Below are 15,001 nucleotides of genomic sequence, written 5' to 3'. Positions count from 1 at the left end.
CAGGTCAGCAATGAACCTAGACCACACATACTATACATCAGGTCCTACAGTGGTTCTAGTGTTGTACTTATTCAAAATGTTACGTCAACAAGTTTCAGTGCAGTGCACAGATGGGCAAATGATGGAAGAATGTTGTAAAGGAATTAGAAACCACAACCCAGCAAGATCTTCAAATACATTTTAAGGAATAATCTGACAATATCTGGTGCCGACAAAAAATGTTGCATCTATTTGACAATTATCTATTGAGGGATATGAAATAACAGTGACTGAAAATGGAAACAAATGCAAGTTCATCTGCAGTTAGAAGCTAGAGGTGTATTTATGTGTTTTCGAGATCCAGACAGATGAAGAGCCGGACCCACCCACCTGTGCAAAACCAACAAAGAACAGCTGCTGATTGGTCAACCCCAGCGACGGAAGCTCCTCCTCCTCCCCATGCTTCCTGGTCCAGCTCTCATAGGCCTGAGGGTAGGAAACAAACAATGCTTGTGTATGGTTCCCAGTTCTGTTGCTCCAGTATCAAGTTCATACAGAGGAGGTTAAAAGCTCTAACACCACGAATGCAGATGAGCCTGTTTTTCTTGCATTGTGGTTAAGAAGCTCGCTTGGGGTGTGCCCAGCCTCCACCCTTTTACATATGCTTTCAGCTGATTTCAGTGCTGCTGTGAAATCTACTTTAGTGGGAATCCACATTCTAGAAAACCATGTGAGGCTGTCTGCTCTGTCAGCTCTATAGTATACTAGGATACTTTTGCTTTGTTTTAGTGTCATGTCAATCCTCCTCCCACAACGTCAATCCGTTTTTTTGCATTGCATTCATTGGTTTTTTTTGGGGGGGGAAGGGGGGGATTCATTTTTTAAAACCTATTTCGCAAGAAGCCTTCACTGTGATTCAACATTTCAGCCCATCAATGCGATTACAAAAATATATATATATATATTTAAATTTGGTCTGAATACTAGAAACAAGTGGTTTTGAATCTGGACTTGGGAGTATATGAAAGTGTCCAGCAGGTGGCAGTGCTGTATATACCAGCAGGTGCCCTGCACGCAACACTATATCCATGCCTAGGCATCTGGTTGCTCCTGTACTAACTGCTTTTAAAATCCCCTCTTCTACTCAGAGTATCAGACAGATACCTTGTAGGCCGCCTTGAGCCCCCCGTTGTCGGCGATGTTCTCTCCCAGCGTGTGCTTTCCGTTCATGGCCTCGCGGTTGATGCTGTAGTTGCCGTACTGCTCCACCATGCACTCAGTCTGCTTCTTGAAGGCCTCAATGGACGCGTTGTTCCACCAGGGCCTCAGGTTCCCCTCCTTGTCATACTCCCGGCCTGCCGCCAACACACACAAAGAGAGATACGTTTAAAACGAGAAGAGCCACAGGAATGCGGTCAATACCACAAAGAAGACAGTAAAGCTATGAAAATGTGGGTAAAGTACATGTTCTGCTTATTACATGTAGAGATGACTCAGCTCTTCAATGTTAGTTTGACTTTTACATTGTGCTAGATCCTATTCAAAACACCCGTTCTTATGGTTCAGAATAATCTTCTTTTTAAGTAAGATTTAGCAAAACAAAAACGTAAAAAAAAAAAAAAAACATGACTCATTTTAAAATGTATTTAACATTTAATCACAATGTGATGTGATTTAATTATTTATCTTTTCATTAAGAAACAAAAAAGTGTGACTAAGATCATCTCAGCTGCATCTCGTTTAATTGGGACAGCCGCTTATTTCGGGATATTTTTCCTTTTCCTGATTTTATATAATATAATTAAACTAATTAATTGACTTTCTGTATAAAAATTCAATTCTCCCCCCCCAAAAAAGCAGGGTAAATTTGTACCTTCATCATCAAAAGCGTGGGTCAGTTCGTGCCCCATGACAACTCCGATCCCACCAAAATTAAGCGCCCTGCAAGTTAAAAAAAAAAACAAAAAACAAAAAAAAAAACCCTGAACTTTAATGATAATGTTTGGGAGAACAAGCTCCATGTCACTGGTTACACAGGAGAGAAGAGGGTGTCCTATAGGAACTAGAAGGGGGCATGGAGTAGATGTTGGAGGTGAGGGAGAGAAGGAGGCTCAGATAGGGATGGGATGGGATGGGGGTGGGTAGCAGGAGAAGAGTGTCTTACTTGGGCCAGGTCCTGGTGTAGAAGGGGGCTTGCAGGATCCCGGCAGGGAAGACCATCTCGTTCTTTGTGGGGGAGTAGTAGGCGTTGACCGTTGGAGGGGTCATACTCCACCTGTTGGGGTGAAAGGTCAAAGACGATAACAGTTAGGACCACTTCCCCATTATTGTATAACTGCAGGCAGGTGCTTATGTAATGGGAGGGCACGTATACTCTAGCTAAGCACTTGGGCTTGTCTGCTGGACAGTTTTGAAGCAATGAATATATCAGAAAGAAATCCTACACAGAACAAATGCGGCACTTCCTTCGTCCACTAGAGGCAGAATGGAATAAACAGAAGCCTTTCGAAATCTACTGCCAACTTTTCAAAGCTGTCTACTCATGGCGATAACATCATATTTTTAAAAGGCCTGCTATATTTTAATGCGGTTTTACACCAATAAAAAAAAACAAAAAAAAACAAAAGCACTTCAATGATAATGTTTTATATTTAGCTGGTATCTTTATTTTAATATTATGCTTTTTAGTGGCAACATACAATAAAATCAAACTTTGTACTGTAGTGTTTAGCACCATATGTCCAAGCTTTCCCTGTACTGCAACGCTACCTAGCAACACATCATGCCCCCCGTACCTTTCACTGTGCAAACAGACCATTGAGATCTGCGTTTGTTATTGCTTTTAAAGGAGAATGCCCTGTATATGAATTCTAAAGTACATAAAGATCCCTGCCATATTTAAGTCAGTATGTGTAGAAGGTAGCTTAGAGGTAGGAGTGTACTGATACTCATACTTGCCTTTAAGTATTTAAAATCAGCAGGTATTAATTAAATCCACTCATTAATGTGTTGATTTTCACCTTTACAATTCAGTACCAATCAAGTTTTCCTCTCATCCGTGGCGCTGACCATGCGGTACAGCAGTAAAAATGTCAGTGCCCCAGGTGAGAGGAAATTGCGCTTGCAATCAGCTTTTAAAACACTCAATGCAGAAGTTAATTTCCATTGATTGATACTCAAAATTGTAAAGGAGAGTGAAGGATGGCTTTTCTTGTTGAGCAATCAACATGTTAATGAATACATTTTAAATGATAAATACTTCTTATAGGAAATTAGGAGTACAAGTATCAGCACCCTTGTTCTGAATTGAAAAGCAGCCTTTGTTCTCTTGGCTGGATTCAACCCGGTCCCTTGTCCACACCCACAGGCACGCTGCTCTACTCACTGTTCACGGTTGGGAGCTTTCCTCAGCTGGTCGGCAGTTACCCGGGCAGAGAAGTTGTAGTACTGCATCACGTTCTGGAAGTAGAGGTCTGACACCACTGTGTACTGGAGTGGAAAGGGAGGAAACAGAGAATTCAAAAGAAACCCACTGAACCGATACAAAACAAAATAGCACAGGCCGTTTACTACAGTCAAACCTCCTTAATATCACTCCTGGTCACCATCTCCTTATTATCACCACACAGACAGAATATACTGGGTGTCAGTGGGGACTGATAATATCATATCAACAGCCATACAAATGATTTATACCATCTAAATATCATTTTGGGAATTTAAAGCATATAGATTCACATGTAACTAAGTTCAGCACTGAAATGATCAGGATATAAATAGCACAATATGGCATGTAGAACACTGTAGTATGCTTACAGCTTTTATGTCCCAAAATTAATATTGCATGTGCAAAAAAATAATGCCATACCAAGCATTTTGAGTTCCCATTCAATGTACCTAGTACTTTAAATGGGCTCAACGCCACTTAAGGGATAGTTCAAAATCAGGCCCAATGATGCCAATAAGATACTACTGCTATTGTCTTCCAGTAGCTAACAGACCCCTTTGTTTTACTTACGTCATTAAACACTTTATCCAGCTCCTTGGAATCCATGATGAATTTGGGGTACCCAATCATGTTGTAGATTGCATCGGCCTATCAAAGAGAATTCGAGAGATTTAGATGTAAAAAGAGAATTCCAGTCATCCTTTTTTGGTGCAGTTGCACTTCTGCAACATAAGATGGCAGTGTTGAGCTGTAAACAAGGTTGACGACAGCACAAAGTAAGCATTTAGCATTTAAATTCAGTGCTAATGTTACATATGTATACTCCTTCATACTTGGCCTATCTTGGAGTGCAAACATATAGTTTGAATTTGTGTGTTTTTTTTTTTTTGCTTGTCTCTTTTATTCAAACTGTAATTGCATTGTACATGTAATACTGTAAATGTAAAATAAATGTTTAAATGCCATATTTTGGGAACTTGGCATCAATAGCTGGGAAGGAAATAAGACTCCTGTTGCAAACCATTCCAGGTTTTAGTACGAGCTTGATTAGCCACAGTGTATAGGTAACAAGCTCAGGTGTATCTTATTAAACTCCTAGTAAAACCAGGAATGGATCCAACTACTATGCAATGGGGGTCTTATTTCCATCCCTGATGAATAGGCTCCTCTACAATAGCATAAAACTTTTTTTTGTTTATATGCAGCAAAACTAAAAACTGGTTGGTGAGCAAAACTAGAGCTTCCGTAGTGCTCGAGTGCAGCCGTGAACTCTCCAATGTGACTGCAGTGCACACTGGGAAATTGAGTTTTAGGCAGCAGGTGCTCTTATATATATACGGTGAGGTTTTGATAAGCAGTATCATACCTTTTCCTTAGCAGCTTTCCTGGTCTCTACATTCATCCAGCCCACGTACTGCAGACTGTCTTCGAAGGCTGTTTTAATTTGAGTAATCATCTCTTCAGCCTGGTGTTGAGAATTGTTTATTGGTAGATTAAAGCACAGTGATTTACCATTCCCTACTCTGTTTTATTACCATTCCCTTGTGACTGACCTTACTTAACTTTCTTTCACATTGCGTCCAAACTACACTAGTGTCTGAGGGACTGGAAGGAAGCGTGGCTCACCCATATATCTGTATCATGTTAAACCCTGGTACAGCATGTTTTATTCATGGTTCTTTTAACATGGCTTGATTTGGCTATCATGTACCATTATTAACAATTGACAAACCATGCTTGGTGCAGTATATGGCACCACAGCCAAAACACATTCACTTGAGAGATTGGGAGGCAATGTGGTTGTCTGGTAAACGCTGAGGGACTGGGAGGCAGGGTGGCCTAGTGGTTAGGGTAGAGGGTCTGGGTGGCAGCATTACCCAATAGTAAGAGTTTATGGACATGGATGCTGTGTGGCCTAGTGGTAATAGCAGTGGGTCTGGAAGGCTGTGACCTACTGATTAGAGCCGAAGAGCAGGGTGGCATAGTGATTAGAGATAATGGACTGGGAGGTGGTTAGAGATGGCGGACTGGGAGGCAGTGTGGACCAGTGTTTAGAGATGAGAGACTGGTCAATGTCAATGTCAATGCTTCCTTGAAAGGGACAGGTAAGAGGAACACTTACAATCTTCTTGCTGTCTTCTGCGAAGGTGGCCTTCACAAACATGGCTCCCAGTGCGAATCCCAGGGCGCTTCCGTGTCACTGACACACAGTTTCCACCGGGGGGTGCAGCTCTGAAACACACATGAGGAGGGTCAGTGCTAATGCACAGCACTGCTGTCACAGCATTCATTCACCTCAAGCACGACTCTGATTTACACTAGAATTCAATTGTAAAATAAGTTAAGAAACACAGCCAATATTATTTACCTAGTATTCTTTTCAGTTGCTTGGTAAGTTAACTGTAGTTAAGTGAAAACTCAGACTCCCACTCACCTTCTTGATCCCATACATGGCCTCAAGAAACTTATCCTGTGCGTCCTGAAATCTGTGGTCCAGGCTGGAGGCCGTCTTGCGCACAACATTCAGGATCATGTAGTTATTGAGGACACTAGGGAGGGCAGGACAGTAACAGGAAGGGTGAACGCTGACACCAGACTCTGAGGAGACAGAGGCAGCCAGCGAGTCCACGGCTTCAATTGCCTCCATTAACTCAAACACCCCTGTACCCTAATCACGACACACTGTAACTCACTCTCAAGCCACTGCATAATGAGCTAAATAGGCTCTTCAATATAGAGGTGTTCATTTCCGGTTGATTTTCTAAAGGTTTAAAACTAACATATTGGGAAAGTTTGTAACTGATCAGAACAGCCATGAGAATAAGCCATCCATCACTTTTTATAATTGACTGCAGCATGTATTTGTGTGCAAGACTGTATTCGCACAGCATTTACTTGTATATGGAAAAGAAATAATGAATATGAAATAAAATAGGCCTACTTACTACTTTGCAGGGCTGGGGCCAATTCCTGTTTTTCAATTCCAATTCTAAAAACAATTCCCAATTCCAATTCCCTTTTAATCAATTCCAACACATCATTGATCAGAATTTCAATTAACAGTATTCTGTTAAAATGAGCTTCCTCACAGTGGCAACAAAGTACTCAAATTGAAGTCACTATTAATTGACTTAACATGTGCCTTAAACTGGGAGCTTTAACTTATTATTATTATTGTGTATTTCTTAGCAGACGCCCTTATCCAGGGCGACTTACAATTGTTACAAGATGTCACATTATACATTATTTCACATTATTTTTACATACAACTTAAATGAATGGGCTCCACGCCACTTAAGGGATAGTTCATAATGAAACCCAACAATGCCAATAGGAGTAAGAAAATGGTCCTGTACAGCTGGCACAGCGCCCCCTACCTCTTGTCGGTGCTGTTGATGAGATCCGAGACTCTCTGCAGGTACTCTGGTGCGTAAATGACCACCTGCTCCGAATCGTTCAGCTGCACAGGGGCAAACACAGCTGAGAGGAAGGGCATCCAGTCTATTGCCGGGGCCAGAGCCTAGAGAACAGACACAAAATCACTGCTCACTACCGATCAGAGCATAAGAGAATCGTTTAACACAGTGACCGTTTCATAGAGCGCTCCACACAACACTGCTCCAACAGAGGCTCTAGACCAGGGATGTCATTTTGATATTTGATTCTTTTTTCTGTAGGCAAAACAAAAACCGTCTCACCCGGTGCCTGGCCAGTAGGGTCCCCTGTAGTGCGATGAGGAGAAACAGCCCCTGCCGGTTTTGTCTCCTAACCCGGGGGAGACAAGGCAACTCTCTCTGTGGAATTCCCAGTGAAGACCGGTAACTTCACACAGCCAGGACACTCCCCTGCGCTTCCCTGAGTGTACGACAACCTGCACCCCACACTGCCATGCTTTTATCAGATGACCCACTTTAAATTGCACATTGTCAGACTGCAATTAGTAGCGTGGCACATTCCCCCTGATTCTCTGGCGGAAGGCAGCCTCACCTGCAGCTTTCTGGCCGTGACTTTGTGGTAGATGAGCTCCTCATCTCTGCGCTGCTCCTGGGGAATGGTGATGTTGGCGAGGGCGGTCTCCAAGTCCAGGATCTGCTGCATCTGCCCCCGCGTAGAGGCCTCCTCTCCCCCCAGGAGCACTCCCAGCTCCACCATGAAGTTCAGGTAGGCCGTCAGTATCTGCCGGGAACACAGTCTTACAAAGGACGTTGCACATTGTTTTAAAAGAGCAAGTAGCTTTTCTTCATTCTTCTGACATTTTCTTATTTTTTTTTAAGATGCTTTTTCTTGAGTGTCTTATAGAAGAGCTACTAAACATTTACTTTGGATAAAGTTTCCTTTACCTACAACAGTAATGCGGATCTATCCATGTGTACATATGTCTACAACAGACAACTAGAACTGAAGAGAAGCTCCTGAACTCAAAGTCAGATTAGACTGTGTGTACTGATTTTAGACAGACGAGATTATGACGGATTCCAGAATACACAGGTTCTGAATTAGAGGGGTTTCCGCTGTTAATTTCAGTAGGAATTTGGTTGGGATCCAAGAAATGATGCCGAATTATACAGAATGCTGGTTTGTAGAGGGGCTGGATTAGACAGGTTTTACTGTAAACACAATATTTGAGTACAGCAGTTTGGGCATCCTGAATATTACATTTATTCATTTTGATTGCTGTTCTCTTTGTGCTCACCAAAAGCATTGCTCATAAGACCACAATTACATTCCATTAGAAAGTGGGTCACGTGTCCATACTGATTCATCACAAGTGACAGATGCTTTTTTTGTTTTCTTTTTTGCAGAGGGACTCGCCATAGAAACGTGACCTTCAGCACATTGTAATGACCAGGAATATCTACAGAAATATCTGGGTCAATGTGCAAGAACCCACAAGACCTCCACCCCTACCTTCTCATTGACAGTCTTGTTGAGGTAGTAATCTCTAGAGGGCAATCCCAGCCCTGACTGGTCTACCTGAAAGAGAAAAGACCCTGATTGCTGAGGAAATAGACCAGCATAATGAAAATGATTGCAGAAGTAGATTTAAAAGAACATATAAACCTTAAAGAGATCAACTTCATTTCCATAATCTCACCTATTTAATGCCTTCATATGATTATCTTCTAGCTTAGAGAGTTATTTACATGTCTGTTTTCAGCCACTGAGTCTGCTTCTGAAAAGACTCCTATAGAAGTGCGATGGTTTGAGAATTACCACCAGGGATGTGCATTTGTAAATTCTGCCCTCTTTCTGACCAATTGTATATATAGATTTTTTCTTTTACAACCCCCCAGTTGCCACATTTGCCAAAGGAGGCAAAAATTACTCTTTGTGGTCATTTCTTTAAAAACACTTTAGCTTTTAGGAATCTTTTCAGAAGTAGCCTCTTGAAAAAAAAATATGCAAGAAATGAAATGTAACGTATAGTTGTGCGGTGGTTTGCCCCCTGTAATGGAAGGTCTATACACACCTGGATGATGTTGCTGTTGGAGTTCTTGGAGTCTGTGCTGACGTACACTGAGAAGAAGGGCGAGGTGCGGTATTGTGCAGAGACAATGCGCAGCACCTCCTGGAAGTTATCTTTATCCCAGTGACCAGTCACATTCCAGCCCCCAGTCTGAAACACACACAAGCACACCCATCAGAAAACACCTAACCAGGACCGCTTTACTACAGGGGTACTCATTTACATCAGGGTGTAACTCAATACTTTGGAGCCAGGTGTAATGAGATCCTTTTCAATCTACTCTTTCTGACAGAGCGAATCAAAGTGCAAGTCCAGCTAAAATCACTTCACAAATCTTGGAGCATCCTTTACAAAAGTTTACCACAGTAAATGTGCAGTTTTACCCAAGCTTTTCCCCATGCATTTACTGTGGTTTGCCATGTCTTAATATGCTTTACCATACGTACCTATCTGTGCTTTACAATGCTTACCTATGCTTTAATACACTTTGCTATGGTTTTAATATGGGCAGCTTTTTTTCAGAAACAAGACATATTGCAAACGACCCAGATCTCAGAGCAGTCCCGCAGAGTGCAGAGGTGCGGGCGTGCGTGGTGGACCTGGGCTCTGCACACTCACCTGGTTGATCAGGTCTTTGAGGGGCTGTGCTCCCAGCTCCTCTATCTTCTGCTCGTTCATACAGGACTGGAAGTACCTCTGTGCTTTGCGCTCGGCCTCGCTCGTCCCGTTCATGGTGGTGTTCTCTGACAGGGGAGGAGATGCACACTGTTACCCTGGCTCTGGTGCCGGTTTTATTTCAAGGGTCAAAACGGGACATTCCACATAAAATATAGGACATCATTTCTAGTGGAAATTGGTTGACAGGAATAGCAAATGCAATAAATGAAGGTCATTCAGTAAGAATTTTCTATGTGTAAATTAAATATCAATAATGAAAGCGATTGTAGCTAACAAACTAATACCATAAATCAGTTATGGTACTGAAATGTGTGTTATATAGGTCTCAAATTAGGTAGTTTTGAATGAAACACATTTTACAGTAAACATGTATTATTTTTTTTCACTATGATATCTGGTACTACACTAGGTTAAATACATTTCTGTTTGCAAACCATGCTTTCAGATAGATACAATTCCTTAGTCATTTCCACACCCATTCAAAGGCTAACATGCTTTCAGCCTCGAACATGCTTTGACCAAAAAGACACCGGTGAGGTGAAATGGCCAAGGAAGTCTAACAAATGTTCTGAGGGTAAGGCAAGACAACTGGGAACTTTATTTAAACTTAGTACCAGACATGTTTTAAAATGAGAATACGTATTTGCTATAATATGTGTTTCTTTCAAAACTGCACATTTTAAGTTTTCTGTAGCTAATGGAAGGAAACAGGCAGGATTTCTGGAATTAGTTTGTTTGCTACAATCTCCTGAAAGTATGAGTTGAATACAAGGGCTGTGCAGATGCTCACATTTCCAAGTAATTCGAACATGTTTTATGCCAGCAGGTATTGACCCATTAAGTGCCATTGTCCTCATCTGAAACTATACTTTACTCATCATTAAGCAAGTCCCAATCAATAATAATAATATTAATAATAATATTAATAATAATAATAATAATAATAATAATAATAATAATAATAATAATGTGTCTAATATCTTGTCAGACCCCATCTATCTATTTATAAAAAAAGGCAGGAATCGAGATGGAAGTTCAATAGACACAAGCTTGAAGAACGATATGCATTGCCCTGTCCACTACCCCGGCTCCTGAGGGCCATAGAAGGGAAGACGTCTGCAGTGATTCTGCAGCGAGGAGCCCTGCTGCCCTCGTGTTCCTCCCTCACCCAGCAGGTGCTTCATGATAGCTTGGTTGTGCTCCCACAGGCTGTTGAATGTGCCCCAGCGGGAGTGGCCGTCAGGCAGGGGGTTGGTCTTCACCCAGCTCCCACAGGCGAAGGAGTAAAAGTCCTGGCAGGGGTCCACAGTGCGGTCCAGAGAGCCCAGGATAGAGCTAGCAACCTTGATACAGGACTCAGACAGGCAGAGTTGGGGGTGAGCTGGAGGAGGAGAGAGAGGGGGGAGAGACAGCATCACAGGCTGCTCTGTACTGTCCAAGTGTTTAAGATGAATCTTTTCCATTTAAAAGTTAAATGACAAATATTTCCAACAAGAAGTCTTTCTAAATACCTAATATTGCACAGGGTTCTTCCAAGTTATTTAATTACTGATTGGTAAAGCTATTTAACGTTTACAGCGGTATATGGTCATACATGTTCCTGTACTAGCCAATTTCAGCATGGGGATTTCAATATGGGCTTCGGTTAGATTATAAACATTCTTTTCAAAAACTCAAGCTTTATTGACACAGTGCCATCTAGGCTTCTGTTAGTGGTACTGCAATTCGCGGTCACTGATTGTTCCACTGGGAATTTGCAAACCTGGTTATTCATTTTATTCCCCCCTGGATGTTTATAGATGGAAATAAAAGGGAAAACAGTTTCCCAAAGAAGGGAGCGCTTCCTGTTTGGAATTGCTTGGCGTCACAAATCTGAACATGCGAGTCCCCTGGAAAGTTAGTAGGGATAGTCTCTTGTGCCAACGTCAATACCACCCAAGCTATGAAAACACTACGGGAGGACGGTGGAGAATTCACAGCCTCATATCCAAGCTGAACTAATAGCCTTTGGAACAGAAGTGCTAGTGTGCACTATTGAATATTATAGGAAATCTTGGGCATGGCTACAGCTATTGTTAAAGAGAAAGCAGCTGGGTTCTGAAAAATATAGCGTTATACATCCTCACATGCTGCTCTAGTGCACTGTTTGACATGTGGGCAATAATCCTTGCATTACTAGTGCACTAGAGTGCCCATATTGTTAAGAGCTTTGAAACAGACTTTAAAGTTATAAGTACAACAAGTTGTCAGCATGATAACAATTAAAAGAAATGACAGGTACGTTATTTAAACAGTTGTAGCAGCACCTGGGGACGTGGAACGCTATATTTTTCAGAAACCCGCTACTTACTCATTAATACTAATAGTACCTATATGACCACTAGGGGCACATGGGGTGACTCCAGCCAAGTTAAAGGGCTAATACAGCCAAGACTTTAAAACAAACTAGTCTTCCCTCAGCATAGCAAATCATTTAAATCCATTTACTCTGCCACCACACACATGTATTTGGACCCCACCAGAAACCTGAACCTCCCTTTGCTGCCCATTAGACCCTAAAGCCTGTGTAATAAACCCTTTAATAGGCCTGGAATTCTATGGCTTTCCATTGTTGGGTTCTATTCTTAAATTCCTGACTAGAAGGTTTTCAAGTCTACCGAGCACTTAAACAAGACACACACAATGGGAAAATGGGGACATTTTGAATGTCAGTGAAGAAGTTAGTCCCCATGAACTCCTACGTTTTGAAAGCAAGATTTAAAAAAACAAAAAAAACAGTTTTATCAATGCGTGCTTCTGTGAGATGAATGCATGGGTGAAAGAAATAAAGAGTTCCTCTTTAAAAAGCACCATTACCAGTTTCTCTCTGGTGCTTTGCTTTCAAACAAGGAAACAAACATAACGGTCTTGTATTGTGGTATTGTCATTAGACTACAAGGAAGTGGGATTCTGAGGATGAAGTCAAGAATGAATGATGAAGAAAAAAAAACAACATGAAAAAGCCAGCTTGTCAAGGCATCTGGTATCTGGTTTTGTGAAAGCCTATTTAATGCAAGTTAAGCCAAACGGGGTTGTGGTTTTGTGATAAGGCCTACTGTCCATTGAGGCCTTCACTGAGACCACCAGTTTTATTTTACTTCTGACTGTATTTGAACCTCAAGAACGGCTACTGCATTCCCCACTCACCAATTCTATTGTGTAATGTTTCAGAGGGACTGGTTCCAAAACCAGGCCGGATAAGTTTGGTTTCCTGTAAATATATTTTTGTGGTACTGCATGTAGACAATACACCCAGGGTCACTTACCGTTCCTGTAGCGCAGGCTCAGAACAAATATACAGGCCAGCAGACAGACAGACAGCACTCCCACGATTACTAGTAGCTTCTTCTCAACGTGCGTCCGGTCTGACCAGCATCTCCGACTGCGGCTTGCACCACCAAAACTTACCTAGACACACAGACAAACAGGCGGTCAAGTTCAATAGCATTTTCAGTGCCTTGTGCAAGAGGCCTTGTCATTTTACTGTCTCTAAATGAGATCTTGTCATAAATTTACTGTTACAAATTAAGGTTATAACAGCGTCTTATTTTAATAATTGTGGTCTCTTTAAAAGCACACTGCCTTTTTCTGGGGAAATATACTTATTTGACAGTGCAGAGACTGGAAACAGAAAAAGTGTTATGAAAAAGACTGGTCAGCTGTTTCTGAAATCCTGCTGTACCAGGGACAGGTTCTCACTGGCTTCTCGGGTGCAGGCGTACGTTTGCAGGAGAGAGCCAGACGCTCCACCTGAGCTGCACTATCTGTTGAGTTTGGTGGGTGTGTCCCAGCAGAGCGTCTCACTATAAAAAGGGGAGGCGCCGACTCACTGGGGTTCTGCTGAGAGCCAGGACATGATCAGTCCCCGCTACCAATAGAAAGAAAAACCAAAACCGCTGATCACCGTGTGGGGAATCAGGATCAGGGTTTTATCGTCTGAAAAGGAACAGGGATTAGTTTAGGGATTTTTAAGTCCCACTTGAACAGATCGTTTGGGCGTGTGTCAGTGGGTAGTGTCTTGTTTGCTTTTGTTCACTTGTGTGTGTCACTGTTGCCCTATCACTGCTGGTAGTGCCCCAGGATTGCTGTTGCTCTGTAAATGAACCTGGGTGTCTGTGTGGCGTGGACAACGTCACTTCTGAGTATCTCCATTTGTCAGTGGATCATCCATACTTGCTCTATCACACCAGTCCAGAAATCTTGATTTTACCACTGCATCCAATGTCTTCTGAGATGACATCCACAGGGGTGTGTTGAGAATCCTATTTTCTCAGTAATTACCTTTAAGTAGTATTTGTCAGCAGGTATTAAATAAATGAAAACACACCTATTTATTAATGTGTGGATTTCAAAAACAAGAAAAGCTGCCCTTGCCTCACCTTTACAATTGAATACCAAACAATGGCAATTAACTTCTGAATTCAGTGTTTTAAAAGCCAATTGGAAGACAATTTTGCTCTCATCCGGGGCACAGACAGAGACTGTAAACTGACAATGGAAATATTTTAAAAAGCTAGCAAATGCAACTGAGTCATCACATAAAGGTGCCAGCTACCGCTGTGGAAACTGGGATATGCAATTCTTTGCTGAGTTTAATCAGAGATAACACCTGGCCTAGGACTACAATAACACAATTCACTGCAGAGATGACACATTCCAAGGAAACGAAGGAAAGTAAAAAACACAAATACAAATGAGTTTTTTCGATTGATACTCAATAGTGTAAACAAGGGAAACCGAGGGGCCACATAGTTTTGTGTTGAGTAATCCACATGTTTCATTCAATTCCATTCTTACCTAACAACTTCAAACTTCTGAAAAGGTAATAACTCAAAAAATACAAGTAAAATCGGCACACACCTAGATATCCATACTTTAATGGTGTGTGCTTGGAATTTGTTTTGACAAATGTTTTTTTTTCCATGGCACAGCAGGCGAGCACCAAAGTGTGTGGCAGTAAAAAACTAAAAGTGAAAGGGTTAGAGCAAATAATTCCATAAATCGTACAGGTGGTGCTCTTCAATATGGTATGTAGGTCTCACATGTGCAATTTAGTATTATCTTGTACCTTACTTTCAGGTAGACTGTCACTGGCTGTAAAGCATTCCAGTCATTAGAGGAAACAGATTGAACGTCTTCCTTGCAGTCATTCAACAAGCAGATGCTTTTCAAACGACTGACATCAACACGACCCTTAGAAAAGCACCCCATAGTAAAAGCATAGCAAAGTACGGTCAATTACAGACAAGCATGAGAAAACTGGAAAAAGGCTGTGCAAAAACACCATGGCAAACTGTTATCGGGGGAACCAAAGGCAGTGTTAACCTTAAATGACCCAGAGAAAAATACATGTTTAAAAAACCACATGCATTTATCAAAACATGGGATTA

General features: G+C 41.7%; 1 protein-coding gene across 1 annotated transcript in view; it reads right to left on the bottom strand.

Annotated features, from left to right (window-relative positions):
• The window catches only part of LOC131698848 (endothelin-converting enzyme 1-like), a 42,281-nt gene that overhangs the window by 3,750 nt on the left and 23,530 nt on the right, over positions 1-15,001 (bottom strand). The window contains 17 exon segments of the mRNA XM_058993344.1: positions 370-465; positions 1,144-1,334; positions 1,853-1,920; positions 2,144-2,254; positions 3,365-3,468; positions 3,998-4,075; positions 4,794-4,892; positions 5,550-5,617; positions 5,620-5,659; positions 5,862-5,976; positions 6,805-6,947; positions 7,415-7,603; positions 8,336-8,401; positions 8,898-9,044; positions 9,513-9,637; positions 10,741-10,953; positions 12,878-13,019. Of these exon segments, the coding sequence (XP_058849327.1) occupies positions 370-465; positions 1,144-1,334; positions 1,853-1,920; positions 2,144-2,254; positions 3,365-3,468; positions 3,998-4,075; positions 4,794-4,892; positions 5,550-5,617; positions 5,620-5,659; positions 5,862-5,976; positions 6,805-6,947; positions 7,415-7,603; positions 8,336-8,401; positions 8,898-9,044; positions 9,513-9,637; positions 10,741-10,953; positions 12,878-13,019 (1,995 nt within the window).

The sequence above is a fragment of the Acipenser ruthenus genome, chromosome 20, assembly GCF_902713425.1.
Source record: "Acipenser ruthenus chromosome 20, fAciRut3.2 maternal haplotype, whole genome shotgun sequence".
NCBI classification, from domain to species: domain Eukaryota; kingdom Metazoa; phylum Chordata; class Actinopteri; order Acipenseriformes; family Acipenseridae; genus Acipenser; species Acipenser ruthenus.
Note: the sequence above shows the minus strand (reverse complement) of the source record. Positions and strands in the feature narration are given on the sequence as shown.